We start from the raw sequence: 27,553 nt of genomic DNA, 5'->3' as shown, positions 1-27,553 counted from the left end.
TTTTTAGATTTTTTTATCTTTTCCATCCTTTGTGCAAAGCTGTGATCTGTCCTCTGAGCTTTTAAGACACTTTTGTTTACTAAGTAATATTTCCAACAACAATCAAGGCATTTGAGGTATTTTATCTCCTCCACAGCTAATGAAGTTTTTGACTGGTGGTGATTTATAAGTCTGTGATCTTTGGAAGAATTTAGTTTATTTTAATTTATTGTTTATTTGAGAGGAAGAGAGACAAAAACATAGATTTAAAAAATCTAATGTCTGCATCAGTGTATATATATATATATATATATATATATATATATATATAATTTGCAACATTTATCCCTAGAAAAACATTTAACAGTTGATTAAAATGAAAAGATCAACAGTAAATATAACAAAATGATAAAAAGAAAGATGGAAAACAATGTACTGAACCAAAACAATCACTATATTTAAGAATGAGTACAAATCTAGTTAGTATTTAGCCAATTTTTAATTCTTAAAATGAACATTTCAATGTCAGCTATGGTCTTAAAATCAGTTTCAAAGCTTACAACTCTTAATAGAGACTGTACGTCCTTGAACTAGGATCTAGTGCTTAAATGGGATAAAATCTTGGCAATATTGGCTTTTTCTATAACTTCTTGAACTGATTTAGACGTCTGCAAGTAAATATATTACTGTTAAAGTGCAGCAGTTAGTTATTGAGGATTTTGTACTGTGACTGTTATTGGATCTGTGTGTTGATGCTGCAAAGAGTTTTGATGACGGCTTTCACATCCGTTAAGCTCATAATTTGACATGTCTGACCTTTTGCAGACACGACCAACACAAAACACCTGCATCATCAAATTACAGGGAGCTGAAACGCTCTCATCCCAGAGGATGATCTCAGCCAGCTAATCATGGTGGCAACACTCCTCTGCTGGTGTTTGACTGATCCGCTGGGTTAAAGGCCAGAACACAATAATGTTATTTAAAGTTTCAGACAGTTTTGCTTGTTTTGGATTTTTGTTTTGGCAGCAAGCAGCTTCCGTAGAGAAGCAGACTGCAGCCTTTCCAGAGAGATTAGCTTGATGCAGTCCAAAACTTTTGCCAGATGAAAACGGCTGGCGCCTCCATGAGGAGAAAAACTATTTGACAGAGCTTGAACAGTTTGGTGATGAAGAATGGAGGAACAGCGTCCAGATGTGCAAGCCTGTCTGAAATCTGAAATAATTATGTAAACCTTTATTTTATGTTACATATTTTAATGTGAAAATCAGTTTTCACTTTGACATTAAAAGGTTTTCGTTTTGTAATTTCTGTAAAAAAAAAAAGTCACATTTTGTTGATCATGATTTTTTGTAATAGCAATACTAAGAGTAAAACATAGAAGAGAGTGAATACTTTTTATAGGCGCTGCATGTGTAAGCTGTGTAAATACATTTTAAGCTTTAACAGCTACAGTAGTAAATTTCATCTACACTCCAACAATGAGCTGCTTTTACAAAACGAGACGCTGTCCTTTTTTTACATAAAGGTTGATCACATTATTCTGCCACCAGTTTTTAAAACAATTATTTCTCTACATTTCATTCGCACAGAAAAGATGTTAGTTCCTTTCTTCAGAGTGAGATTATTCTACTGCAGGCTTTTTATTTTTATCTTTTGCATCTTTACTAGAGATGCTGATCTGCTGGGCTTCCTTAGAAACTTTTTAAACTACCTTGAATAATTTACTTTACTGCAGTTTGATAACTGGGATTAATGGGAATGGATGCAGGATTGAATTTTTTTGGAAAGTGCCTCAATTCCTTTGTTGTGGTCCAAGATTGTTTACTGTTCAATGTTTAATTGGAAAACGAAAACAGAACCTGTAGTTGCTGAAACATCTCTAGATAAATCCGCTCTTTTCAAAGGCAACAATTTAAAGCCAATCCACTTGCTGAGAAACAAAAAGTCTGCATCCATCAACAAATTCAAAGTAAAATTCAGAGAAAAGACAAAATATTCTAGACAGTATCTTTAAATGTTTATTAAAGGGTATTCGAATTTCATTTGGATTCTTCAAGTTTTAAAACAATGACATCAAATGGGCATCAAACTAGACAACCGGCTGTGAATATCTGCAATAAACATCATGAGTTGATCACACTGCACATCAGCTTTAAGTGATAAATCCTTTTTGCCTCAAAAGCCAGACGATGTAACGTCACACACCTCTGCTAAAAGAACACGACCGATCCAAATCCCAGAGAACGGTTCCTTTAAAGCTTAAGGTGATAGGTCCAGATCCATGCTGCCTGAAACAGAGTAAATCAACTCATAAAGGTAAACAAATGACGTCTAAATGAAGCATTTCAGTGACTAGAGCTGCTGGACAGTAGATCTCAACCTGCAACCACTTCCAGATAGGAGGCGTCACATTGATGAGTCTAAAAAGGTTCAGATAAACTGCATTCAGAGCAGAAAAAAAAAACTGAATGCAGCTGTGAATTTTCTAAAAAAAACAACTATTGTGTACAAGCACTAAAACGGCTTCAAATGTAATCCAAATTACTCCACTTGTGTTTGTTGGTAGGTGGGTTAATTTAAGGCGTAAAGTCACAAAAGGTTCAAAGGCTCGAGGTCGAGTCGCGACTCAGTCAGTTTCTACTTCCATTTTGTAAAGTGAGAAATAGACAAAAAGCTCAAGTCTTGCATCTACTTTAACATATTTCCAATTAATTTCTGAACAGTTTCCATGATTTACAGTTCTGATAACCATGGAAGCCAATTGATTCTACTGAAATATGATAGAAATAATGTTTTATAGGAGTCGTATAGCTACATATCCTTAAGAGTCCTTAGTACAATTATAAACAGTTACTTCAATCATCAAATTGCTTCCCTGATGGATGAAGATTGAAGTTTGGTGGGAATGAAGTGGTCAAAACTGCAAAGGGACAAACTTAGAGTTTAGTTATTGGAACGCCAGCTGTCAGTTCATTTAACTCCTCAGTTTTTAATCATGTTATGGATTTTGTAAACCATTTTCAATCGGTGGAAAACAAGCGTACGCTACAATAAAAACCCTGCTGCGTTTAAAAAAAGAAAAAAGAAGAAACCTGCCAGGAAGACTTTCGTCAAAACCAGGAAGATAAATTTGGCTTCGTTCCACAAAGCGCTGATTCAAAGTTACGTTCTCTGATATTTTCTCGACGTCTTTCTGGCCTGATGCCGCCATCAGCGCTCCAACGCTTCTTCTGCTGACGCAAGAACAATGAAACACTAGAAATTCTGATTCCTAATTGACAATTCCCTCAAACGTGATCAAATTAACGACATCGCAAATTAATGCTTTTATTGCAGCCTATTTTCTAAACAGCCAACAAATCTTCTTATTTAAAAATGCTATAACAGAAACAAAAAAAACCATGGAGAAACAATGTTAACAGTTTAAAACAAAACGCACACAAACACACGCACAAAAAAAACAAAAAAAAACAAATTAAAAAAACAAATCCAGGAAGTAATTTCATTGTTATTGCTTGTAGAAACAGATTTAGTGACTCCGTGGTTCTGATCACGGTTTTTGGCCAGAGGCTGCCTCCCCGCTGCTCTGAGCCACCATCTGCAGGACTAAGACACATTATTCGGCACTGTGCACTTTCACTCGACAGGTCCAGTCAGCGCAGCGTTCCACCGCCTTGCACTCGGTCAGCTAAACGGGCAGTTCTTGGCACTGTGCGGTCCACTTCCTCTCAACTCGCTGAGGCCTTCCTGTTGGTGGAGGTCCAGCTGTGACCCGTGCGCTTCGCCAGGGAGAAAAGACTCGTCTCGTTCTCCTCGTTCTCCCTGAAGTGACGAACACTTTGCAGATTTAAAATCGGAGCGCACATCAGAGTATCACAGTGTGCGTGGGGTGAGAGATTTAAGCCTGTTCCCAATGTGGAACCGATGGGGCTTTTGAATCCTTGACCTCTGGCCAGCCGCCTTGTAAGGTTCAACAGAGGGAAAAGACAAGGCAAAAGGCAAAGATCCAATCGGAGCGTGCAAAGCAGAGAGATGGTGGACAAGTAAATTTAACTCCTCATTTTAGGTAAATTTGATGTCATCCCACCACTCTGCTCTTTGGAAATCACGCAAAACACCCCGTTAATTTCTCCCCCGCTCCGCCTCTTGCCAAGAGGCAGCGGCTTCTTCGCAGCAAGCAGCTTCAGTTTATCTGCAGAGCCGGAAGCCGGAGGTGCCATCGGGACCGGAAGGCTGACGGATCGCATGATTGTTTGGACGAACTATTTCCAACGGCTGCTGCTGCACATTCATACGAGAAGCCCTGTTGACGCGACAAGACAAACACTTAGCAGTCGAGGTCGAGCTGCAAGCCATAATCATACAAATTAAGAAAAGTTTCTTACAAATATATCACTCTATATCTTAAAATACATAGATAAACTTCACTAATTTAACACTTTAGTAACGTAAAAATCTACTGAGATGGATGTTGTGCATGTTTACTGCTACTGATGCGATGCATTACCGGTCCTGGCTTGGATTGTCCTGAGGGCTTTCCTCTGAAGAAGCACTACCCAGAATCCTCCTGCGGGCCTCTGCGTACTCTGCCTCCCGTTGGGCCAGCGACTTCATCTGCTGCGAGGGACGAGACGAGGACGCAGAGTTCCCACCTGTACCGTTGTTGGAAGGACGCTTTAAGATCCGAATCTGAGGCGGAGGCGCCGCCGGCAGGGAGTCGTCTTGGACTACAATCGCTGTTCGCACCGGGGAGCTAGCAGACTTTAAACTGGTCTTCCTGCAAAAATAAAACCACGTGAGTTGTTTTTTTTTCTTAAAAGAAAAATCTAGTAATTTAGGGATTGGTCACTTACTTTGCTTCCTGATTTATCTTTAGCTTTGCCTCAAGTCTCCTCTCAATTTCCTAAAGGGAAACAAACCATTATCAGTTAGGTGACCTGTAAATTTGTATTTAGATATCTATGTGATCTGAAACACGTGAAGCAACATGTAGGAGTACATACTGATAGTATTTAAAACACAAGCCCTCCGGCGGATGAGGAATGCTGACATTTAAAAACAGAATAAGCTGACATTTAAATAAATTCTTGCCATTTTTGTTTGAGTTATGCAAACAGCGCAGCACTGACTTCATCCATGACTTATGAACACTCTCAGCTTTTTCACTACAAAAGCCTCTGGAAAAGTAAATCTACAACTAACATCAATTTTAGAAAAAATATTCTTCAGCAAACACAGTGTGGTTAGTCTGAGTTGTGTTAAAATTCATAAAAACAAAAAGATAAATAGCCATTTTAAGTTCCATAGAACAACACACAACAGTGATACTAGTATATATTGTTTTTTTGTTTTTATTTTTATTTTTTTTATTTTATTTTTTTTTTTTTTTATTTATTTTTTTAAATCTCTCTCTTTCTCACTGATTATTTCTGTTTTTATTTTAATTATGTAAAGCACTTTGAAATGCCTTGCTGCTGAAATGTGCTATACAAATAAAATTTGATTGATTTGATTGATTGATATTTAGAAGCATTAAGAGTATAGATAATTAAACTACTAACAAGGTTTTTGAAACTACAGCTAACATTTTACACATTGTTATTTTCCTTAAAAATACATTAAAACTATGAGTAAATTATAAGAGTTTATGTATCAAAAATTTGGTAAAAAGTATTGAATTATTACTTCTCAAGTCAGATTTATCCATTTATTTTTAAATTGGCATCCAACAGGAGTGCTAGCACTTAAAAGCGATGCAAAGAGATTATAATGAGAAAGAAAAGGATCCTAATGTTTCAATGTCAAATCATTCAGACTGTGTTTAATGCTTTTTGTATTTTAATTAAAGCTTCACACTTATATTTAGTCTTAAATAGATCTCTTCTTTTACTGAAAATGAGGCTTTTAGTTTTGCCAAAATTAAATTAAATTAACTGTAATATAGTAAAACTATTTTTTTCTAAAGGGTGGGTGTTATGCATTTTCTTATAGCACTATAAAATAAGTTTATTACAAAAATGCCCCATACATCAAAAATAACTTAAAAGAAATTTAACTTTGTAATTTGACGCCATGAAATTGGCCTGTGTCTCTTTAAGAAGCTCTTACACTTTCCTACTTCAGCACATCATCACAATGCTCCTCCATGATGCTGTTTACAGCTATTCATAGCAACATTGGACTGAGAAGTAGTTTCTATGATGAACTCAAAATATGCGCAGCTTGCTAATTGCTGCTGCCGCTAGTCTGAAGGAGCTGAGTGAGAGCAGCAACCGATTGGATCGTCCCTGAATGGTTGCCTTGGGAGATTGAAGGATTTCGCAAACATGCATGAAAGAATCAAAAACACTCCAGGTATGTTTTTAGATGATGGAATAACATAACAACATGATATGAAGCTAAAAAAAAGTGTATTTTCCCCACTTTAATAAAATGGAAGTCAGACACGAACTTCTATCTACAAAATCACCACCATAAATAATTAAATTTGTTACCTTAATAAAAAGACCTTTGCCCGTTACTCCAAACAGGAAGATAAATTATGCATAAAGTTCCCAGTAATAGAGAATCTTTTTAGGAAAATGAAAAAAAAAGTGAGAATAATAATTGACCGCATTGCTGTTATTTCAGCAATAGGCGGCTCTAACGTGGCTTAGGAAAAAGTTGTTACTTCGTATAATTCAAACTGTTTTTCCCACTTACCGGTGCCATAATGTTTAAAAACGTTACTAATTTAAAAGTAGAGGAGAAGTGAAAACAAGCTTAGTTATGACAATACCTGACGGACTCGGCCTGCAAAATCAAACTCTTGACCCAGGAAACATGGATAAGGAAATGAGGCCAAAAATAAATTGCTTATTTAGCTGGAAACTGAACATTTGCAGTGACCCAGTTGTTTTCTGCCAGGTGATTAGTTTACTGTAAACCCGAAATCAGCACTATCTTGTTAAAAAATGTTAGTTCAACTCACCCCACTGTCCGCAGCTTCTTCCCAGCTCTCGGCTACCTCCTCATCCTCCATGTTTAGCAGGACTCTGGCAGGCTGCCTCTTCGCTCCTCCGGAAAACTATATCCGGTCCCAGCTGATGGCATGAGACGGTAAGGCTAGGCCGGGCAGACCTACTGGGGACTCGGGTTTCACTTGGTTTTCTGCTCTGGGGTAAGCTGAAGGAACAAATCCGTAAACCTTTATTTGGCCGCGTGTTAGCCTGACGCTCAACTGAAATGACAATCTCAACCCGACTTCCGGTTACTTTTAATTCTGCGCCAGGACCCCTTTCAGGTAAAGCGGAGTCACTTTAACAGCAAAGAAAATTTGTGAAATATTCACCAAACAGTGGAGAGATTCAGTCGGATAAGACCCACTGCTAAGCTAATGTAACCGTTTTGACTGAGGAACGGAAATGACGTTGTAACGTCAGTTAGCCACACGAATGACGCTGACCCAATGAAGATGGCGTCATATTTCAACCACACTTGTTTCGCGAAAAATCAGCGTTTTGACGCCTTAATAATATAAATGAGACCTTCTTTGGGCAAATTGCAATATTATATTAACTCTTTATTTTTAAACAAATTTGTGTATTTGTAAAAGTAAAATGAAAAACAAAATGTATTCTCTACACATGTAAACATGACTTACTCGGGAGTACTTTTGTACCTTATTCGTGGTACTAAAGTTCAGAAAAGTTCTTGAAAGTATAACATTAAACCTTTTATTAAGCATTAAACCTTTATCAAGCAAAACATGTTCCTAGTTTGCTTTATTATTCAGATTTTTAAGTTTCTGGCCTGAAAAATCCCACCAATCAGATGTAATCAAGGACAAATTGGCTGATTGATTTGAGCATCTCCATAATAAACACCTTATTTGCTTTTCTGACATTTTGAATCTTACTAAATTAGTGGCATACCTATCACAACTATTTTAAGGTATGTTTCTGATTATTTAAATGCAAAGAATACCAATAAAAACAATGTTATCAACTTGTTTTTTACACAGTTGCAAGTCTAGCAGCTTAAAACAACTACACCAGTGGTTTTTGGAGTTCCAGTTGTGGTGCACAGTTGCTGAAGTTGGTTTGTTTCTGGAGTCTGGACCCAGATCTAGTATTGCTGTTACATATGATTTTACCACATTCTAGTGATAAGTCAGAAAACAATTTGGATTTGCAAATGATTGTGATACTGGAACTTGATGATTTTATTCTCTTTATTTATGTGTTCAAACATATTTTCCTTTGTGTGCTCTATAACAACGCTGAAGTCAGAATTATGGGTAGCCAGAAATTACTTCCAACAGGGGAAATTGTTTGCAAAGCAGTCCTGAATGGAGGATCCAGTATGGTTGCAGTGCTCATACCATAGTGAAAATTGGTGGTTCATTATACAAAATCAATTTGTGATTATGCTCTTTCAGTGTTTAAGTGCAGAAAATACTGAGAAATGCATTGTCATTGTGCTATATTGCTAACAGCAGTTAGCACTACAATGGTAAGCAACGACTACTGTTTTTTTTTTTTGATATGTGGACACTTCTGAATAATAAGAACAAGAACCCAGATTCAAGAGGGTAACTCTAGTTTCTGGCTAGTTGGACCCTAAACATGAGGTGAGAAGCTTCATCATCCAGAGATGCCTCAATGTAGATTTCAGTACAAGTTTTCCCAGAAGATTGCCTGCACCATCATTGCCTCTGCCAGCTTGTCTTCTTCCAAGTGTGCATCCTGATGTCATGTTTTACCTAGGCAAGTGACAGAAACAGGCATCCTGACTGACACGCCAGGCGTTACTCTGCAAACTTCTATGTTGGTAATGGATGTGTGACCGGTGCTTGTATAATGCTTTATCAAGACCAGAGGACCCCAAAGCACTTCCTGTTCAGTCATTCAGTCATTCATGCACCCATTCACACACTGATGGTGGTAAGCTACATTGTAGCTGTACAGTAGGGCAGTTTGACAGAAGCAAGGGTGCCAGGCACCGGCGCCAGTGGGCCATCTGACTACCAACAGCAGGTAAGGCAGGTGAAGCCTCTTGCCCAAGGACACAACAATGGAGTCATTCATTTCAATTCTAATCAATTCAAAGAATCTTGATAGGATGCTACAGTGGTGAATGCGAGTTATAGCATGGGCTTTGCTCTTCAGTGCATCTGAAGAGGCCTTTGAGTGAAGAAATGCTGCTGTTGAATAGGATGATTATGTTTTCCTATTCTGTTTTGACTTAATCAACCTTCCTTTGTACAATCAGCTTTATAGACTCCATAACAAGCCCTAGGTAAGATTCAAGGTTCTTTATCAGCTTGCTTAGCTTTTTTAACACGGTGGCCCAAAATATGATTGCAAATGAGACTGCAGTCTAAACAAGAGATCTTTGTACAGAGTTTCCAACTCTTCTGTGGGTCAACAAACACTAAACAAATAGACTGATTGCTATCAATTAGTCAATATTTTGTCATAAAACCTGAACACCGTTTTTTCAATATACATACATATCTATCTCTATAAATTACATATGTCTTCCTCTTTGATCAACAGTTGGGAGAGCAGAGCCTGGGCCTGATGAGACCCACCCCTGGTGCCACACACATCCCCCGCCTTTATACACTCTGTTCCGAAGCGGAGCTCCGCTACTGAGGGAAGGAGCTGCTCTCTTATAGCGGAAGATGGCGATTGCATGGAGGCAGCACAGGGACCAGCGGAGCTGATAACCGGGGAGAAGGAGGACATATACACACCCAGAGCCCTGAAAATAACTGACCTGGAACAAAGGTATGAACCGGATTTTTTCCCCCACTAATACACAGTAAAATTAGCAACATTTCAGCGGAGAACCCTGACGTACACAGTCCTTCTACTGAGGCTAATATTAGCAACGATTATATACACAGACAAAAATGGAGGTAGCATCTAGCTGATGCTGACTGTGGATGTCATGTCGGCAAGACATAGAAGAACTAATAGACGTTCATAATTTGCCAGGAAAGTATAATTTGGGGAAAATATGTGTTATAAAGCTTGTCAGTTGAAGATGAACTGGTACATGTAACTACTGTTAGCCTGGTTGCACCTGGTAGGCTAGCTAGCGTTAGCATATCCTATAAAACCAGGATCAACCGTTAAATTCATCAAGTTAACAGGTCGGCTTCCAGCTGGTAAACTGTGTTTTTATGCATGAAGTAACCTATATAATCTCTTAACACTATACAACTTTAAAATGCTTTGGAAGCAGTAGAAAGCTTTTGAAAGTAGTTAGCATTAGCAGTCCAGTGATTCATTTATTATGTGGAGGCTAAAGATAGCTAGCTAGACGTGGCTAATAGAACAAACTGGGACGAACGAAGCCGAACAGTTTGAAGAATCAACTATTCCGATTATCTGAGCCGTTATACACGCAGTGACAGAAAATGTTCTCCCTGGTCACACCTTCATAACGCCGCTAAGATTTTTCAGCAGGAGCAAATCTGTTTCATTTTAATGCAAGGCTTCGTCGTCGTTATGATTCAGTAGAAAGAACCAAACAAAGCAGGTAAATCTACCCCAGGTTAAAGGAGAAAGTGACACTTTGACCCATCACTGCATGAAATTTGGTGATAATCAAGTTTATGAGCACTGTACTGTACGTCATCAACATGTCTTCATGTGTCTCAACAGACAATAATGTCCCTTTCCCCCGACAATGAAGATGGATACTTTGTCGCCATGGATACTGAGGATGAGGGTGCAGAGACTGCTGCGTTAAGAGACGAGGTGGAGGGAAAGATGGGGACCTGTAGTCAGGAAGGGAACATGGACACTGGTGCCAAAGGGAAGGGCAGGTCGATGGTCGAGTTGCCAGAGGAAGTCCTGGAATATATTTTATCTTTCCTCTCACCTTACCAGGAGCATAAGACCGCCGCACTTGTGTGTAAGCAGTGGTATCGTCTTATTAAGGGTGAGTTTGTCAAATTTTGATTCCATTACGATTAGTGTCACACCATGTTTGGTTAATGTGAAAATAACAGCGCTAAGGTGTGTTTGCCGGTTGGGAAGCTTTTCTTTTCTGTGTTGCTTTATCTCGTTTTTTTCTGAACAGGTGTTGCCTATCAGTGTTATCATGGGTTTTTGAGAGCTGTCCAGGAGGGAAATATCCAATGGGAAAGCCGGACATATCCATATCCTGGAACCCCCATCACTCAGCGCTTTTCACACAGTCAGTATACATGGTTTTATATCACTGAAGCCAGTCGATAACTTTTCCCCACTTAACTCCTGCAATTAAAGGTGGAGCCAAAGTTCTTTGCAAGGTTACCGTATCATAAAGAAGTGACAGTTTTATTAGTTTTAAAGACTGGAGATAACTAAATTTAACTTCAAAATAAATTCATGATGTCTGAATATCATTTGTAGACTTTACAACACACAAATTATATAATTATACATCTGGTCCTCTTTCAAACTGTGTCGCATCACAACTACAAACCTCAGCCTTTTTTCAAGATTCTATCTAGAAATCCAACATAAAGTAACATATATTGTCAAGTGGATAAAAAAAAGGATACATGGTGTCCAAAATCTATCCCGAATAGAATCTGAACAGTTTGAGATGTGAATTTGTATTCAGTCAATTCTGTAGATACAATGTAGCTATAAACATTGTCTTGAGTTTTGTCCCCAGTACTTTATATCTGCTATAGTTCTCAGGAAAATATCTCGGGCAGATTGGACGGAAAGCTTCTGTTAACATCAGATTTCAAGTCTTGTCCCAGACACTCATTTGGATGTCTAGACTGTAAGGTTCTAACATTTTAATATTTTTAAACGAAACCATTCCATTGTAACTCTGGCTATATTGTAATTACTGTCCCGCTGCTCCACTTTCAAGTCTTTTGGAGACTGTAACATGTTTTCTTTCTAAATCGCCCGGTTCTGTTTCCATCCACCTTCCACTCAACTCTGAACTCCTTTCTTGTTTCTGTTGAAGAAAAGCATGAGTACCGCATGGTGTGTTCGGGTGTCTTAACGTCACACCATGGAGTGTGGAGTGTGAAAGTTCATTTTTGGACTTTCCAGAGATTCATCTAGTTATTTGCTGACTAGAGGCAAACAGTAGTTTGGCTTTTTCTTGCCACGTTTTCCTCCAGGCCCAATGTTTGGAGTGCTCAGCTGGTAGCTGACAGATCTCTGCAGCTCTTCCAGAGTTACTGTGTCTTTCTTTCTCTTGATTAAAACTTTCCTTTCTTTTTTATTTATGGATATCAGAGTGTAGTTGGCTGTGTATAAAGTGCAATTTTCAGACTTTTAACTTTTAAAAAGTACCTTGAGATTCACGTCTTGTTTCCACTTGTTTGTTCTGCACCACGTTGTGTTGGTCTCTCACATATAGGTTTATGTTTACAATGTTACAAAATATGAAAAAGGGAGATGAATATTTTTGCAAGGAGCTGTATGCAACAAATCCCTAATGATTTTTAAACATTGTACCAGTAATCTTGTTTTTTTTTCTATTTTATTTTTTTAATGTTTTTCAGGTGCGTGCTATTATGACTCAAATCAATCCATGTATGTTTTCGGAGGCTGCACTCAGAGTAGCTGCAACGCTGCCTTTAATGACCTATGGAGACTGGACCTCAACAGTAAAGAGTGGATCCGCCCTTTAGCTTCAGGTAACAACCGAGCAGGAACAGAAACTCCAAGTTATAAACCAGCTGCCCAGTTTAAAGACGTTCTTTTATATTTTTATGCGTTGTCCTATTTTCTTTTAACAATCAAGCATTGTCTTCAGCTAAATGTTAGCTTCATTTGTGTCTTCTTTCCCACAGGCTCCTATCCGTCTCCAAAAGCTGGAGCGACTCTGGTGATGCACAAAGATCTGCTGGTGCTGTTTGGAGGCTGGACGCGCCCCAGCCCTTACCCGCTTCACCAGCCAGAGAGGTTCTTTGATGAAATCCACACCTACTCACCTTCAAAAAACTGGTAAGATGAACTCCAGTCATCCAGAGGGTGCGGTTTAGACAAAGCCTTGATGTCTTAGTTAAGCTGCTTATCATCTCTTGTGTTGTTTTTCTTCTATTTCCTCAGGTGGAACTGCATAGTAACGACACATGGACCGCCACCCATGGCAGGCCACTCGTCCTCTGTTATAGGAAACTCCATGATAGTGTTCGGGGGATCGTTAGGAGCACGACAGATGTATGATTATTTTATGAATCGCACTATAATGCACTGTAAAGTCAGCAGTGTGCATGTACATTTAAATGTGTGTGGTTGATTGTGAAAGGATGTGGGTGGGGATAAATATTGTAGCTCATCAGAGTAACAATTAGGAGTTCACAGCTGCTAGAGGTCAGGGGTCAGAAATCCTTTCCATTCATAGACACTTTTGCCCCCGCTGCTACAAAATAAAACTTGCTACGAGCCGCAAAAAAATATTTTCTAAATATTTGCTACATAAAATGGTTTGTGAAACCTAACAAATTAAATTTACATTGATTTCTATTTGTAGTTCTCAAAACAAAATGAATCCTCTTATTACAAAATGTATTGAGGTGAACCTTTTCTATAAATGTGGAAAAGGAAGAAAGATCCTTTCTTTCTTCCTTTTCCACATTTTAGCTAGTTTGAAAATTATGAAGCTTCAAACTAGCTTCATAGTTTGAAGCTAGTTACTTTTAAATGCCCATTGTTGCTGTTAAATTTAGACTTTTCATAAGAACTTACAAAAAAATTCAAAATATGACAATTTTTTATTGGTTAACTAATCAAAAGTAAAGCAAGAGCCACAAGTTGCAGACCTTTAATATTCATGAACTAGTAGAAGTCAGAGTCCTGCTAAATCTAGTGTTTACACTTATATTGTAATGTTTTAGCTACATTACAATGTAATCTAGGCAGATTGAACAACTTAAAATGAAACTCTTCATTTTGGTCTGTATTTTTACATAAAAGTCATTGGTTGTGTCCACACTGTAAATAGAAGCAAGTCCATCTTCATATAGAATAGCAACCAAGAGTAATAACAGGAAATAAATAGAATCTAAAAACAGACATATCATTTGTTGTCTGTCACTTTGGGAAATAAAAAACATATTTAACATTTTGTTCTTTATAGATGGGTTCTCATTTCATCAGTTCATTAGTTTTATACAAAATCGTTTTGGAAGTATCAAGGATAACAATTATGAGTGAAAATTAAACCATTTGCAGTCCACTGTTTTAATATTGTTTATTTATTGACTGGTTCTGATCAGGAGCAATGAAGTCTGGGTTCTAGATCTGGAGCAATGGTCCTGGTCCAAACCGCCCACATCGGGTCCATCGCCTCACCCACGAGGAGGCCAGTCACAAGTACGAAGGGCTTCTTACTTAAAGCAAATAGATTTTGTTTTAACTTTTTTATATATATATTTTGTGTACATTTTGAAAATTGATTATACAAATTGTTTTTCCTCTCAGATTGTTATTGATGAGAAGACGTTGCTTATATTGGGAGGCTGCGGCGGTCCTAATGCAGTAAGTTTTTTTATTTTCCACTTTTTTTCCCAACTAACAAATTTACTGACAACTAAAGAACAATTATGGGTTTCCACTGAGGGATTTTACAAAACGCATAGTTTTGAAAAATCACAACCTAGAAGAAGAGAAAAAAAGATGGTGACGGAAGTTGTGGAACTTCTTCTTCCCCATTTGACATTTATAACTCAGATCTGCCCTCTGGTGGATGTGGTGTCTAACAGCTGCGCCAACATGTTGAATGCTTTGAAGGCATGAGGGCAGGAGACGTATTTACATACGTAGCAGGAGCATAACTCCTTTATCCGCTACACCTGGTGATCAAGACGTTTCATTCATCTGCCGCAGTCTCCGTTGTGAAGCCGCCTTCATGGGATTTTACTTTTGACAAATTTTTCTGAAATTGTTACATGTTTGGCCGGCAGGTTTTTATGCAGTTCTTCAGAATAGAAATGATGAATATCAATTTAATATGAATAATTTTATTTTTGTTTTATTCAAATTTATTTAATCAAGGACGGAACAGTAAACAATGCTTCATGGTAAAAACAAGCAATTTTTTTTTGTCTGAAGGTTTTCCAGCCAGAAGCTAATTTGCAAGCTGTCCTTGATTAGACATTTTTTTTAGACATTTAAAAAATAACTTTATTTACAAAGCCTAAAGGGACCAAAGTGCTGTTCAGAATAAAAACTTTTAAAACATTACAAATGCCATTATGAGGACACAAAAATCCTTGAATGTTAATATATTTCTATAAGTGCTAGTTTAAGCTCTTGCCTGTATGGCGAACATCAACATTCATATTTTATTTAATTCTTTCCCATTGTGGTTCTCAGCTTCTGAAAGACGCCTGGCTCCTCCACATGGAGGGTCCTGCATGGAAGTGGCAGCAGCTGCAGGTGGAGAACGAGGACCACGGCGCCCCAGAGTTATGGTGCCACCCGGCTTGTAAAGTGAGTCTTCAACCCGATTATGTACCAAATCAATTTCGTACTGATGTGTTGCTTTTTTATGCTTCCCTACTTCCACTTTGCACGCATCAGCAGTCCATTGAACCACCCTGAAATGGGGCTGAGCGATGAGGACTTAGAAATTTATCACAGTGTTTTCTGGTACCACTGTGATAACGATAACAATTATAATTTAAAAAAAACAAAACAATTTATTAATTCTTTTTTAGGTAACTGTGTGACTAACCCTAACCCTTTAGTATATTACAGATAAGTTCATTTTTCAGGTATTTTTTAGAGAAATCGTTATAAAGAGGACTAAATGTCACCAACATTGTGAATCAACCTTACATTATGCTCCTTTATTTAAACGATATTTCTTTTGATTATGGTTCTGATAGCCTTTTGAGAAAGCTGAATGTTTTTGCATTTGATGAATTCTAATTCCCGATCAAATAAAAACACTGAAAATAACAACATTGGTAAAATGACCTTGATCTTTGACATAAACTTCGGTGTCAGTCCAGACCTGGACGATAAACTGAAAATTAGTAGATTTTTGCATATTGCTCTTATTTTTGGTTGCTTTAATGGATATAAACTATTTGTATGGTTGGTACCAAACACCCTGTGGTAAATATTTCTATTTTCTTACCTGTAACGTTGGGATATAAAATGGCGTGAAGCTTCCTTCATGTTGTGTGTGTTTGTCTCTGACCTGTGGTTTTCCTCCTGTGTGTTTCTGCCAGGTGGGCCAGTGTGTCGTGGTTTTCTCCCAGGCTCCTTCCGGCCGCGCCCCTCTCAGTCCAAGTCTTAACTCGCGACCTTCCCCCATAAGTGCCACGCCCGCCCCTTTGGGCCCGGAGCCCCCCTCCCTGCGGTCTCAGTCCCCGATTCGAAGCGGCGCCGCCGGCGTTGTCCTGGGAGCCGCCGAGGAGGCTCCGTGTGTGAACGGTCGATGGGGCACGCTCAGACCGCGACCCTCAGCCAGAGGAAGCGCCAGAGATGGGAGCCCCTGCTCGTCCCAGCAGCCGTCTCCGTCTCAAGGCCCCGACAGCCCCCCCCTCCCTCCGCTCCCCTCTCTAATAAACGGGTCGTCCCCGTCGCCCCGGACCAGCCCGGCCCAGGGCTGCTCCCCCCCATCCCGTCCTCACCTGCCGGGCTCCACAGACTACGGCTGGGAGTCGCCTCCCTCCGCCGCTCCGCACCACGACGTCCCAAATACTAACGGCCTGCACACGCCGCCCTCCGGCTCCCCGCTCACGCCGCCTGGAGCCGTGTCCCCCGCCGCCCTACGGCGAGGCCTGGAGGCAGTGAAAAACAAATCTTCCTCATCTTCACCTTCGTCTTCCCTTCAAACACAGGGGGCTTCTCCCATGAGTGGTGGCGGAGGAGGGACCGGCCCCTCAGGAACCCCTCCGTCCTCCTCGTCCAGCCCCCCGCAAGCCGCAGTAGCCGACGGACACGCCATCCCGCCCATAGCGCGGCGCCTCGGCCATCACCCGCCTCAGAGCCTGAATGTTGGCAAACCGCTGTACCAGTCGCTGAACTGCAAGCCCATGCAGATGTACGTGTTGGACATTTCCCGGGCCAAGTCCGCGGGGGTCGTGTCCTGGAAGGTTTACGGTAACGGGACGCCCGCGGCCGTCACAGGGCCTCCGGAGACCAGCCTTCACACTGTGGTGCAGGGCAGGGGGGAGCTCATCATTTTCGGAGGCCTCATGGACAAGAAACAAAATGCTAAATACTACCCTAAAACCAATGCTTTGTACTTCGTACGCGCTAAAAGGTAATGCAACTCCGGGCGAGACGTTACATTCTGCAACAACATAAGGGAACTAACACACAAGGCCTTTTACCTGTAGGAAGGATTATAAGAAAGAACTTTATCAGCGCTAGATGTTTCACTTGAATTTCACTATTGTTCCTTTTGCCTACCGAACGCATTCGTAAGGAAAAACTTTAACTACACTTTGACAAAATATTTGCTTGAATGAGAATTGTCTGTGTGCGAGTTTGTCTAGAGAGGACCAGACGTTTTTATCGCCCCTCCACCCAACCCCAATGATTAACAACCAAGCAAAACATTTATATGTGTGTGTGTGTGTCTCCCCTTCTGAACTCTTGAAAAGAGAGAAACCAGTTGTTGAATACCTTGCTTTTTCTATCTCTTTCAAAGCCTGCAATGTTTACATAGAAACTGCGTGTGTGTGTGTGCGCTCGTGCGCGTGTGTGTGTGTGTGTTCGTATGCATGATGGTGGTTAAAAGTGGTTGACTAATGTGTGTCGGAGAGTCGACGGCGGCTGAGCGATGTGGCACTGTACTATAAATAAAGTTGAACAATAAAGGCCTCCATGTCTGCTCTGTGCCGGAGTTTGTTCTTGTCTGGTGTGGAGAAAACGCGGCTGCTTTTCCGCTAAACAAAGCGTCTCTTTGTTGGGCGTAATGACAACATTAGATGTTCTGCCAAAGCAGAGAGATGGTGGCATCGTCTGTCCGTCTGCTGCTCTTCTCTGCTTCACTTCACAACTTTGGTTCAAATCAATCCAGTGGGACGAAACTTAAACCTGAAGAAAAGTTAAAACCCAGATGACAGAATCCTTAGATTACTGACTCTACACAGATATGTTTGTGGTAAAGAAAACCAACTAACATAGCAGACAGCTGAAAGGACAGAAAAAGCACATTTAGATCCACAACTTCCTACTGCTGTCATGGATTTAAATACTTTTCAGACACTGATTAACTTGAATTAAAAAAAAAAGAAGTAAGGTATGAATTCACAAAAAAGATTGTCACATTGTCAGAAGTTGGGAAGACCTTGTTGATGCAGCTGCTCCATGTTTACTGAGTATCTTTCTGCCCTTCATGCAAAGCTATCTGACGGTCACTAGCAGCGCAAACTTTTTTTTTTTAAAGAAAAATTTATTTCTTAACAAGGGATGATTTTTATCAAACTAAAGATGGTAAAAATGGAGAATTTTCTGACATAATTCCAGAATAGAGCGAATCTGACTTTATGAAGAAAGGCAGTTGAGGCTTTTTTTTCTAGAGTGGCATTTCCACAGACAAAATCTTCTTAAAACAACAGATGTTAAAATAATTTTTACAATAAAAATAGCTTCTCATTTGTTAACCAGTCTTCTGCATTTAACTTATTTTACCAATTGATCGATACAGCAAGTGATCCATGTCTTGTTCTGGTTGCTGAACCCAAAAATTATCAACTTGTTTCCTTCTCTTTTATTCATAAAATCATGTTTTAGATATAAAATGATGGTTTACACATCACTTTTCTACAAAAATATGACTAGTTTGTTCTCCAGTAAAATTGAGCATATTTAGTTAATCATTGAGAAACACAAGAAGGGCCTGATTTTCACGAATGTGGGCCATGGGCTTGAAAACCTTTTGGTGCCCTATTCACTAAAGAGAAATTATTTTTCTAGTACATTAATAGGTAAACCTAAACATAACTGAGTTATTATACCAACTGATGGCAAGTTTAATACATCCTTTGGCCAGTAGCTCCATGAAATATTATTTAAGTTCACCTTATATGGGCCTATGATGGTTATATAAAGTACAATGTTTGTGGAACATGCACTCATTAAAAAGAAATAATAAAATTTTTGAATAAACAAAAAGTCTGTACCCACATTTTCAATCCCCCCCAAAATCTGGCTCCTTCTCCTGTCAGCCCTTTCTAAAGTCTGGTTCAGCCCCCATGCTTCAACTTGAAGAAAAAACCAACAAATACAATAACTTCATAATTTTCAAGAACAGTTTTTAATACTTGAGTATTGCTTTTATTTTTAAAAACTCCCAAATTCCAAAGTATTACTACAACTCACATTATATGGGTGGACCTAAAACATAAAGTACAATGTTTGCAAAAAAGAAAAAACTATTCAAAACTAGAACAATAAAATGGTGGGGTCCCTCAAAAAATTGACGCCCTGGGCTTGTGCCCCTGAAAGCCATTTCTAAAGTCTGGCTGAGGCCCAATTGTTTTCAACTTGACCGTTTTAGTGACGAAAAGTCTGGACGTCTCTGGTCGCTGAGGGAAGTAGCGACATCTAGCGGCTGCTTTACATCCTACAGGAAGTATGGAAAAAGATGAGTCATCTGAATGCTTGAAGTTTACTTCAAGCATTCAGATCAAGTTTCATCACAAATGCTTTCAAGTTTGGAAAACATGTTTCAAAATTAGCTAAAGGAATCACACGTAAAAAGAAATCCACAAATAACTAGATTGGAATAGAAAGAAGTACGTGAAACGCAGTTAAATAAAACGAGTGTTTGTTTGTTTTGCTGGTGGGATTATCCAGATCCCACTGTTGAGTGCGGGTTTCTCCTGGTATTGACACTGACCGACTCTGCCCTGCTTTCTCCTCACCCACAGGCTAACCTTTTACCCAGAGAGCTCTGATAGGAGCAGCGCTGGGGCCGAGCGCCGCTCCGGCCTCTGATTGGTGCAGGCCTGGCCCAGCGGTGACGTGGCAGGCTGTGCCGGGCCGGGCCGGCATTGGCTGCGGAGTGGGGCAGAGGGAGGAGACTGTAACAATGAATGTGCTGAGGATACATGTTTACAATGAGACAAGGAAGAATGGAGCTGCAGGCTGAAGTCTGTGGGGCTCAGAGGAAAGTCAGCGCACACAGGAGATAAGTGGACCAGTGTGTTTTTATCTCCTTTCTGCAGGTAAATCTACTTCCGGTCAGTTTTACTGTTGTTGTAGATGTTTGAGCATAGAGTTAAGCAACTGTTTAGAAAGTCAAACAGAGGAAAGTGCTTTGATCTGAGCAGAAATCTTACCAAGCGTTCTAGTTTAAATATTTTGGTGCACTTGGAAGAGGACACTATATACTGCTAGAAACTTTTCATCAAGATGTAGAAGCTTGTTTGATGTACAGTAAATATCTCCTTAATATAGATAAATAATTACTAGTTCCACAGGCAGATATTTTCACTTACAGCAAGACATTTTCCCCATATTAAAGTTAAATAATTTTCCAGTGAAACTAATAGTTTTCTAGTGAAACAAGTTCATATATCTTGGTGAAAAGTTACTTGCAAGTCAGTTTGGTCTTGTTACCACAGTTTACCACAAATTAGGCCACAAATGCTCTGAATTTTGTGTTTTTTCAGTGTGAACTTTTGTCATTTCAGGAGGATTTTCCGTCATCCTCGATGTTTTTGGAAAAAGTGAAGCTTCGACCTTGGGCTTTTTGTGAACCAGCCAAAACTCAGATGTGAGAAGTGTTCACTTAATAATGAATGCCTGCGATTGGAGGTGGCGGCTCCTACATGTGCACTCCCAGACGAAGAAGTGAAGAAGGAGAGTGACGACAGAGAGGCCAGCAGAGTGGCGCAGTATCGTTCTGTAACTGGCACAAACATGCAAAGCAGACAATAATTCATCCCTGCAGCTGATAAACTGCACAGTTCCCTCCTCTTCCGCTGCACTGACAAACCGTATGAACCACTCAGGGATGACCGGCGCCCAGCTGCTGGAAATCTCCCCCAAAGAGTCAGCGTTCTCCCACAGGATGGCTTCTCCTGCCGTCCCCCGCAGCGTTTTGGGGCCCCCTCCGGCCGTCTGGCCCCCTCTGGACTTTGCACTGGGTGCCCTGGCCTGCTGTGCGGCCTGCGTGTTCACCAATCCGCTGGAGGTCGTGAAGACGCGTCTGCAGCTTCAAGGGGAGCTCCGCGCTCGGGGGTCCTACCAGATCCACTATAGGGGGGTCCTGCAGGCCCTCTGGGTGGTGGGCCGCACAGATGGGCTCCGGGGCCTCCAGAAAGGGCTCTCGGCGGGGCTCATCTACCAGGCCATGATGAACGGAGTGAGGTTGGGCTCTTACTCCTGCTGTGACTCTCTGGGCATCACCGCATTTCATGGAGGCAGCCTGCTGTCAGGGGCCGGGGCCGGGGCCCTGGGGGCCCTCATCGCCTCTCCTGCCTATCTGGTTAGTAGATCCAGGTTCAAAAACACTTTGTTGATCCTAAAGGGAAATTAAATGTTGTTGTCACTCATATTAATTCAAAATTCTTCAAAGATTTGTTGTAGATGGTGATGAGCAGGAAGGATCTCCTGTAGCAGTCTATATTACAGCAAATTTGAAGAAGCCTCTGACTAAAGACACTTTTTCTAAGACACTGAAATTCATCCTGTAGAACGATTCAAACTGCTGTGCTTCTCTGCAGCCTTTTATGGGTCGACACAGTGAGGTTCTGCAGGGTTAAAACATTAAAAGAAAATCAGCCAACGTGAGAGAAAATGTAAAACAAGTGGATTGTTCTGGTTTTGTTTTATAACCTTTAATTTTTTATTTGGTCATCCTAATAAAAAGAGAGGGCCGTCACTTTGGGCCACATCAAGTTCATGAATGTCCTAAATGCTGGTTGTGTCAGAATGAATTTATAAATCCGATTAACAAACCACTGAAATATGAATTAATAGATTTTTCTGCATTCATTAAGTACTGATTAAAATTAAATAACATTGAACATCCAGGATTTTGGGATTGTTTTTGGGAATTTTTTGCAATCAAGATCACTGATTTAGTGATACTAATTTAGAAATATTTGCAGGAAATTTTGATATATTTGTGCTCATTTGTGCTTTAAATATGACTTTTTATTATTTATACGTAATTTAGCTAAAAATTTAAATACTTAAATAAATTTGGACCAGCAAATTTAATTAAATTATTTTTACTCTTTAACATCATACATTCAGATAATGATAATAATAAAAATAATAATATTTGCTATGTGTTTGAGAAATCATAGGCACTTATAAAAATGTTGATTCATTTTCAAAATGATTTCTTGTATTTAATCAATACAATAGATATCAATTTGATGGATTATTTGTTGGGTAGTTGCAAGTTTCTTCTTGCTCTTTTTATGTTTCTCGTGTGTAATAGGAAGTTAAAACTCATGTGTAAGGCAGACAGAATCAACACATTTATATATGTGTGTGGTAAAGAAAACCAAATTAGTTAATGAACAACTAACATTGCAGACGCAGCTGAAAAGGCAGAGAACTAAGAAAGACTTTAATACTTACAGCCTCCATAAATATGGACATTCATGGTAAAAACATGTGCAGAGCTTTATTTTCTAAACTTTTAGTTGCTTTAAATGTTTTTAATTATCACTGCGACTATAGACAGGGCCCGGTTCGGTTCACTAGATATTTTATTGCAGATATTTCCTCAGTTACGGAGACCAAAGTATGACATCATGTTTTGGTCCATTTCAAACCAGGAAAAATACAAACTTACTGTAGAAAACCACATTTCTGTTTGTGACCATTGTAATGTCAAAGCAGGACGTCAAATTTGGACACCTTGGCGTGTAGAAACCTGCTACTTTTGAATCTAATTATAATAACAAATAATTACATTTTCTTACTTTTTTATCTTCAGCTGTGACACTGAAAATAAAACCCAGGAGCTGAAATCTGATCCTGTTGGCTTATATGATCTTCTCCGGCGTTGTGTTGCTTGTTTTTATATGTTGGGTTAGCTGCTGCAGAATCAGTAGAAATCCAGCTAAAGGTTTTGTGACGCTAGAAATCATTCTTTGAAAACTGGTTGTGCGGTTGAGGAATGACTCTGCATGAACCGGCTTGTTGCTACTTTTGTTTTTAACAGGCTTGACGCAATACACAGCGACTGTTCAGCTGCATATTTTAGCAAAAAATAAAGATTGAACACGACTTGTATTGGTGTTGGTCTCTCCTTTTGACCGAGGAAACCAAACCAAGAGTTGTCCGCTCAGGTCTCCTCAGATGTCTTTGTTCTATTTCCGTCCCAGCAGAGCAGCTCTGTCTGAATGTATTTGTTTGATGCGTCTTAAATTACATTTACTGCAAGGGAGAATTTAATATAACCCAACCTTTCCTCTTTCATCTGCTCTGTTTGTTTTATGAATATTTTCTCTGCTTCAGCTTCTACTTCATGCGTTCTGAGCCACCAAACATTTTTGCACCGTCATGGAAAGATGATACTGTTTGTGTCCAGCTCACTAAATTGTACATCTCTTCTTCTTCTTCTTCTGCCACAAAACACATGCAAGCCGCGGCCCCATCTGGGTCCTGTAAACAAACAAAGTGAGGAGTTTTGCAGTCTGTATTTTAGTGACTATTTTATTGTTTTGTGGCCTGCGGCTCATTTGTCTCTGTCAGATGTGTTTGTTTGGTTCCTGTAAAGGTGTGTGTTGTGTAACATACAGGCCTTTATTCTGTCTGCACTTCAGTGATCATCAGAGAAATAAAGGAGTTTAAGACTTTGCACTGCATTTTTCTCCACAGGTAAAGACTCACCTGCAAGCTCAGTCTGTGGATGCAATCGCTGTTGGTCACCAACATAACCATCTGGTAAGAAAAATATCAGAGCATTGTGTTTATAAATGTGTGTCATAAAAAACATTGTTAGGTTTTGATAGAGGTGCAAGTTTTGAACCTATCAGAACTAATTTTAAACTAATTTGAATAATAAACTGAACTTAAACTGAAATATATGCATGTATGGATTAAAATGATTTCATTTTAATGTAAAGGAAATAAACAATATATAAAACAAATCTAAGGAAGAAGTGCCAACAATTTATTCAGAAGTTAATATTAATATTAATATAATTATTCTTTTAAAAGACAGAAAATGTCACATCCAAAATTCAGAATAACCAGAAAACCTAACAATAAGTATAATTTATGTCCAGGAGTTTAAACAAATATTTTTTTTTTTCTTCTGTCCATTCAATAGCAAAGGAGCCGAAACTTAAAGATGCAAATTTTTGGCCAAACTGAAGGCCAAAGATTACTGACAACACTGTAAAAAAAAAGTGCCCGAATTTTGTGTAAATATGGATTTCACAGTATAAATATGGTCAAATGTGTAAAATTCTGGCAATCACAGCGGCCGGTATTTCAACTTAAATTAGAGACGTTTTTTAATTTTGTTGTTTTTTTGTTCTTTTTTTACAGTGTAGTGTTATTGTTGAATTTAATACTTTATTCTATGTGTAATGAATCTGTATAACAGAGTTTCTGAAATAAGTGACCAAAAATATTGAACTTTTTCATGACATCCAAATTAATTTTCATGTACTTGTAATTTAGCGTAAAACTCAAATACCTTAAAATCATTATTAGTCTGTTTTTATTTAGATCGCCTCTCTGGTTTCTCTAAATCATTCTGTGATTTTCAGTGAAGTTAAAACTAAAGAAAATTGTTTCAACGCTTAAATTAGAACGAAATAAAGACCAAATCTCTGTAAGTGTGTAGAGATTGATTTAAATACGATCATCTTTTCTTTTTCCTCAGGGTGTGTCTGATGCCTTTGTTACCATCTACAGAAGAGACGGTCTGACTGGGCTGTGGAGGGGGGTAAACGGGGCAGTTCCCCGGGTCATGGTGGGGTCAGCAGCTCAGCTGGCGACCTTCACCTCCGCCAAGGACTGGGTGTCGCATTCTCAGGTACATAAAGTAAATTACCTGACATTTCTGCCCACACATGTAAACGATTTAGTGAATTAATCAACTAAATTTGTATTTGATTAGTCGTTAATTGGCATATACAGGTTGAAAAAAGGCTAAAAAAGAAAATCATATTCTAAAAAATATTTACATACACTTTGCATTTAAGATATTAAAAAAACATTGTATATAAATATTTTCTATCCAGAACTTCTCAATTGGTTTCACCTGGTTCAAATTCTGTAAAAAATAATTCAAGAAATCTCTTATTAATCACCTTTTGTTATCCATTTATTAATTGGTTAATCCAAAAATAATAACGATCCGATCAACTGTGTATTGACGTTAAGCAGAAAGGCCTGGAATATTTTTTTTTAGCTGCAGATTTATCCTTTGCTACAAATCAACTGATATATAAATATATAAATACATATGAATGCAACTCTGGAAATAAAATAAGAGACTACATAAGATAATCAGTTTCACTGTTTTTACTTTTTATAGGTTTATGTTTGAGTAAAATGAAATTTTCCATTTTATTCTATGAACAACTGACAGCATGCCTATGATGTTACAAGCAAAAATGTAATATTTATTTGCAGAAAATTAGAAAATGTCAAAATAACGAAAAAGATGCAGTGCTTTCTGACTTCAAATAATTAAAAAAAAACAAGTTTATTTAGAAACAACAACACTAATGTTTTAACTCAGTTCAGAAATCAATATTTGGTTGAAAAACCAGGAGGTTTTCAATGGGGTTCAGTGCGGTGGGCTCTTAATATTTGATTTTTAAAAAGTAATTATTTGTTTCTTTCCATCTTCTAATGTATTTCTAATATTATATAAAAAGGTTTAAATGCAAAATTTTCAGAATGTGAGAATTTTTTTCATCTGACTAATTGATTTAATAAAGATTTAATCCCTGTTGATTTTTTAGCTCGTGTTTTTATTCATCCAATTTTATTCTTTTACATTTATCTCAGCCGGATCTTCTTGTCTCTGTTTTATTAATCGTCATGCTGAAGTTTATTTGCAGGTGTTGGCCGTCATCACTACTTGTTGTAAATAAATTTCCCTTATTGGATCTAAACAAGCGAACTGATTGATTGAATTGATCGATATCGATAACTAAAGCAGACATCAGTTGCAGCCCTGTCACCAGTTTCCTCCTCTCGTTGCAGTGGTTTCGTGCCAACGCCTGGCTAACGGCGCTGATCGCTGCCTCCATCAGCGGCGTTGCCGTGGCGATCACCATGACTCCCTTCGACGTGATCAGCACGCGCCTCTACAACCAGCCAGTCGACGAGTTTCGCAAAGTGAGTTTGGACGTTCTCTGCCGAGATGTTTGTGTGTTTTTAGGGTGAAAGGTCAAAGGGGAACTCACCGGGTCGTGATCTGCTCCGCAGGGCCGCCTGTACCTCGGGTTCACCGACTGCCTGCTCAAAGTGTGCCAAGCCGAGGGCCTCCTGGGGCTGTACAAAGGCATGGGCCCCGTGTTCCTGCGGCTGGCCCCGCACACGGTGCTCAGCATGCTGTTCTGGGACCTGATGAGGCAACAAGCCGTCAAAGACAAATAGAGAGAAACTCTGAGCTGAAGCACTGGAGCCTCTGGGACGTGAGAGGGACTCCAAATTTCACCCAACACTTGACATTTCTGCTACTTTCTGACTGTTTTTAACCAACGAAGGCTGAATTCATTCATGAAGGGTCAATGGCTCTTCAGCTGCAAGGAGAGAAGCTCAGGATATTTGCACAAATGCTGATGATCAAACAGAGCTGGTAGCATAATGCCCATCATTTGTTCCTTTAAGTTTTCAAACTAGCATCTTTTATCATTAGCTGCACATCTGTTGTGGAAGACGATCAAACTCTATATAACACTTAATCAAGAGTTGAATGATGAGTATAAAGCCATTGATCATGTTTTACAAAGAATGGCTGCTTTGCTCACAGAGAAGGTTGAATGGAAGGAAAAAGTCTGGCTAAAACGCAAACTGTTTTTCATCACATGCACTCCTGTATTTTTCAGATTTTTATGCGTTTTCCTCTTGCCTTATTGATCATTGTTTGTTTATTCCTGAAAGAAAAAAGATCCTGCAAAGCAGAGAATCTAATTTCATTCGAGGATTTTTTTTTTAATTCAAGCTTTTTAACTCCAGGACCTGTAACTGTTGTAAGTAATCACAATAAACATATTGTTTTGTAAATATTACTAAAAATGATCTTGAGTTTTGTCTTTTGAATACACCTGTGAACAAAAACAGTTTCATTGTTATTGTTCCCTTCAGATGTAAGCAGTCTCTTTCTGGCTCTTTACTCTTCGCGTTTTGATCTCCAATCTTGAAAATTAATACGTAAAGTCTGCTAACACTGACTGCGCTGTCCAACTTGAGCCAAAAGGAGGCAAAAATAAACAACTAGAATAGATTAGAAATAGCCTTTAACGTTCAGGTGCAACAAGAGCAAAGTGTCAGGCAATCAAAACACAAAAAGATAAAAATATCGAATCAAAATTAACAGTAACATAACAATAACAAAACAACTGTGCAGTTAATGTAGATAACATTCTGATAAGGATAGGATCATTTAAAAATGTACAATGTCTGCATAATTATCTGTGTATAAAAACAAAAAACAT

General features: G+C 39.0%; 3 protein-coding genes across 3 annotated transcripts; 2 read left to right on the top strand and 1 right to left on the bottom strand.

Moving 5' to 3' along the window:
* Window positions 1-1,987: 1,987 nt before the first annotated feature.
* Window positions 1,988-7,091, bottom strand: LOC103465150 (SUZ RNA-binding domain-containing). Its single transcript, XM_008409763.3, has 4 exons — window positions 6,953-7,091; window positions 4,836-4,885; window positions 4,490-4,759; window positions 1,988-4,285 (listed from the first exon to the last, which is right to left on the bottom strand). The coding sequence occupies exons 1-4, from the start codon at window positions 7,001-7,003 to the stop codon at window positions 4,171-4,173; spliced, it is 486 nt and encodes a 161-aa protein (XP_008407985.1). The 5' UTR covers window positions 7,004-7,091; the 3' UTR covers window positions 1,988-4,170.
* Window positions 6,954-17,794, top strand: fbxo42 (F-box protein 42). Its single transcript, XM_008409764.3, has 11 exons — window positions 6,954-7,080; window positions 9,522-9,755; window positions 10,638-10,917; window positions 11,059-11,175; window positions 12,494-12,628; window positions 12,785-12,938; window positions 13,044-13,154; window positions 14,213-14,309; window positions 14,418-14,474; window positions 15,312-15,428; window positions 16,175-17,794. Exons 3-11 carry the CDS (start codon window positions 10,644-10,646, stop codon window positions 17,216-17,218), a joined length of 2,106 nt encoding a protein of 701 aa, XP_008407986.1. The 5' UTR covers window positions 6,954-7,080; window positions 9,522-9,755; window positions 10,638-10,643; the 3' UTR covers window positions 17,219-17,794.
* A 2,200-nt stretch (window positions 17,795-19,994) lies between these two features.
* On the top strand, window positions 19,995-27,137 carry slc25a34 (solute carrier family 25 member 34). The gene is made up of 6 exons (XM_008409762.3): window positions 19,995-20,128; window positions 20,597-21,393; window positions 23,748-23,813; window positions 24,763-24,915; window positions 26,097-26,231; window positions 26,322-27,137. Exons 2-6 carry the CDS (start codon window positions 20,905-20,907, stop codon window positions 26,490-26,492), a joined length of 1,014 nt encoding a protein of 337 aa, XP_008407984.1. The 5' UTR covers window positions 19,995-20,128; window positions 20,597-20,904; the 3' UTR covers window positions 26,493-27,137.
* Window positions 27,138-27,553: the final 416 nt, after the last annotated feature.

This window comes from Poecilia reticulata, chromosome 5 (assembly GCF_904066995.2).
Source record: "Poecilia reticulata chromosome 5, P_reticulata-male-v2, whole genome shotgun sequence".
In the NCBI taxonomy this organism is placed as follows: Eukaryota; Metazoa; Chordata; class Actinopteri; order Cyprinodontiformes; family Poeciliidae; genus Poecilia; species Poecilia reticulata.
The sequence above is the reverse complement of the archived record's forward strand: the minus strand, read 5'-3'. Positions and strand labels throughout refer to the sequence as shown.

Coding starts and splice junctions, on each gene's coding strand:
- LOC103465150 (XM_008409763.3), bottom strand. CDS start 7,003: ATGGAGGATGAGGAGGTAGCCGAGAGCTGGGAAGAAGCTGCGGACAGT. Junction 4,886..6,952: donor AAGAAGCTGCGGACAGTGGG/GTGAGTTGAACT, acceptor GTTTCCCTTTAG/GAAATTGAGAGGAGACTTGA. Junction 4,760..4,835: donor AAGATAAATCAGGAAGCAAA/GTAAGTGACCAA, acceptor TTATTTTTGCAG/GAAGACCAGTTTAAAGTCTG.
- slc25a34 (XM_008409762.3), top strand. CDS start 20,905: ATGAACCACTCAGGGATGACCGGCGCCCAGCTGCTGGAAATCTCCCCC. Junction 21,394..23,747: donor TCGCCTCTCCTGCCTATCTG/GTTAGTAGATCC, acceptor TTTTCTCCACAG/GTAAAGACTCACCTGCAAGC. Junction 23,814..24,762: donor GTCACCAACATAACCATCTG/GTAAGAAAAATA, acceptor CTTTTTCCTCAG/GGTGTGTCTGATGCCTTTGT.
- fbxo42 (XM_008409764.3), top strand. CDS start 10,644: ATGTCCCTTTCCCCCGACAATGAAGATGGATACTTTGTCGCCATGGAT. Junction 10,918..11,058: donor GTGGTATCGTCTTATTAAGG/GTGAGTTTGTCA, acceptor TTTTCTGAACAG/GTGTTGCCTATCAGTGTTAT. Junction 14,475..15,311: donor GCTGCGGCGGTCCTAATGCA/GTAAGTTTTTTT, acceptor TGTGGTTCTCAG/CTTCTGAAAGACGCCTGGCT.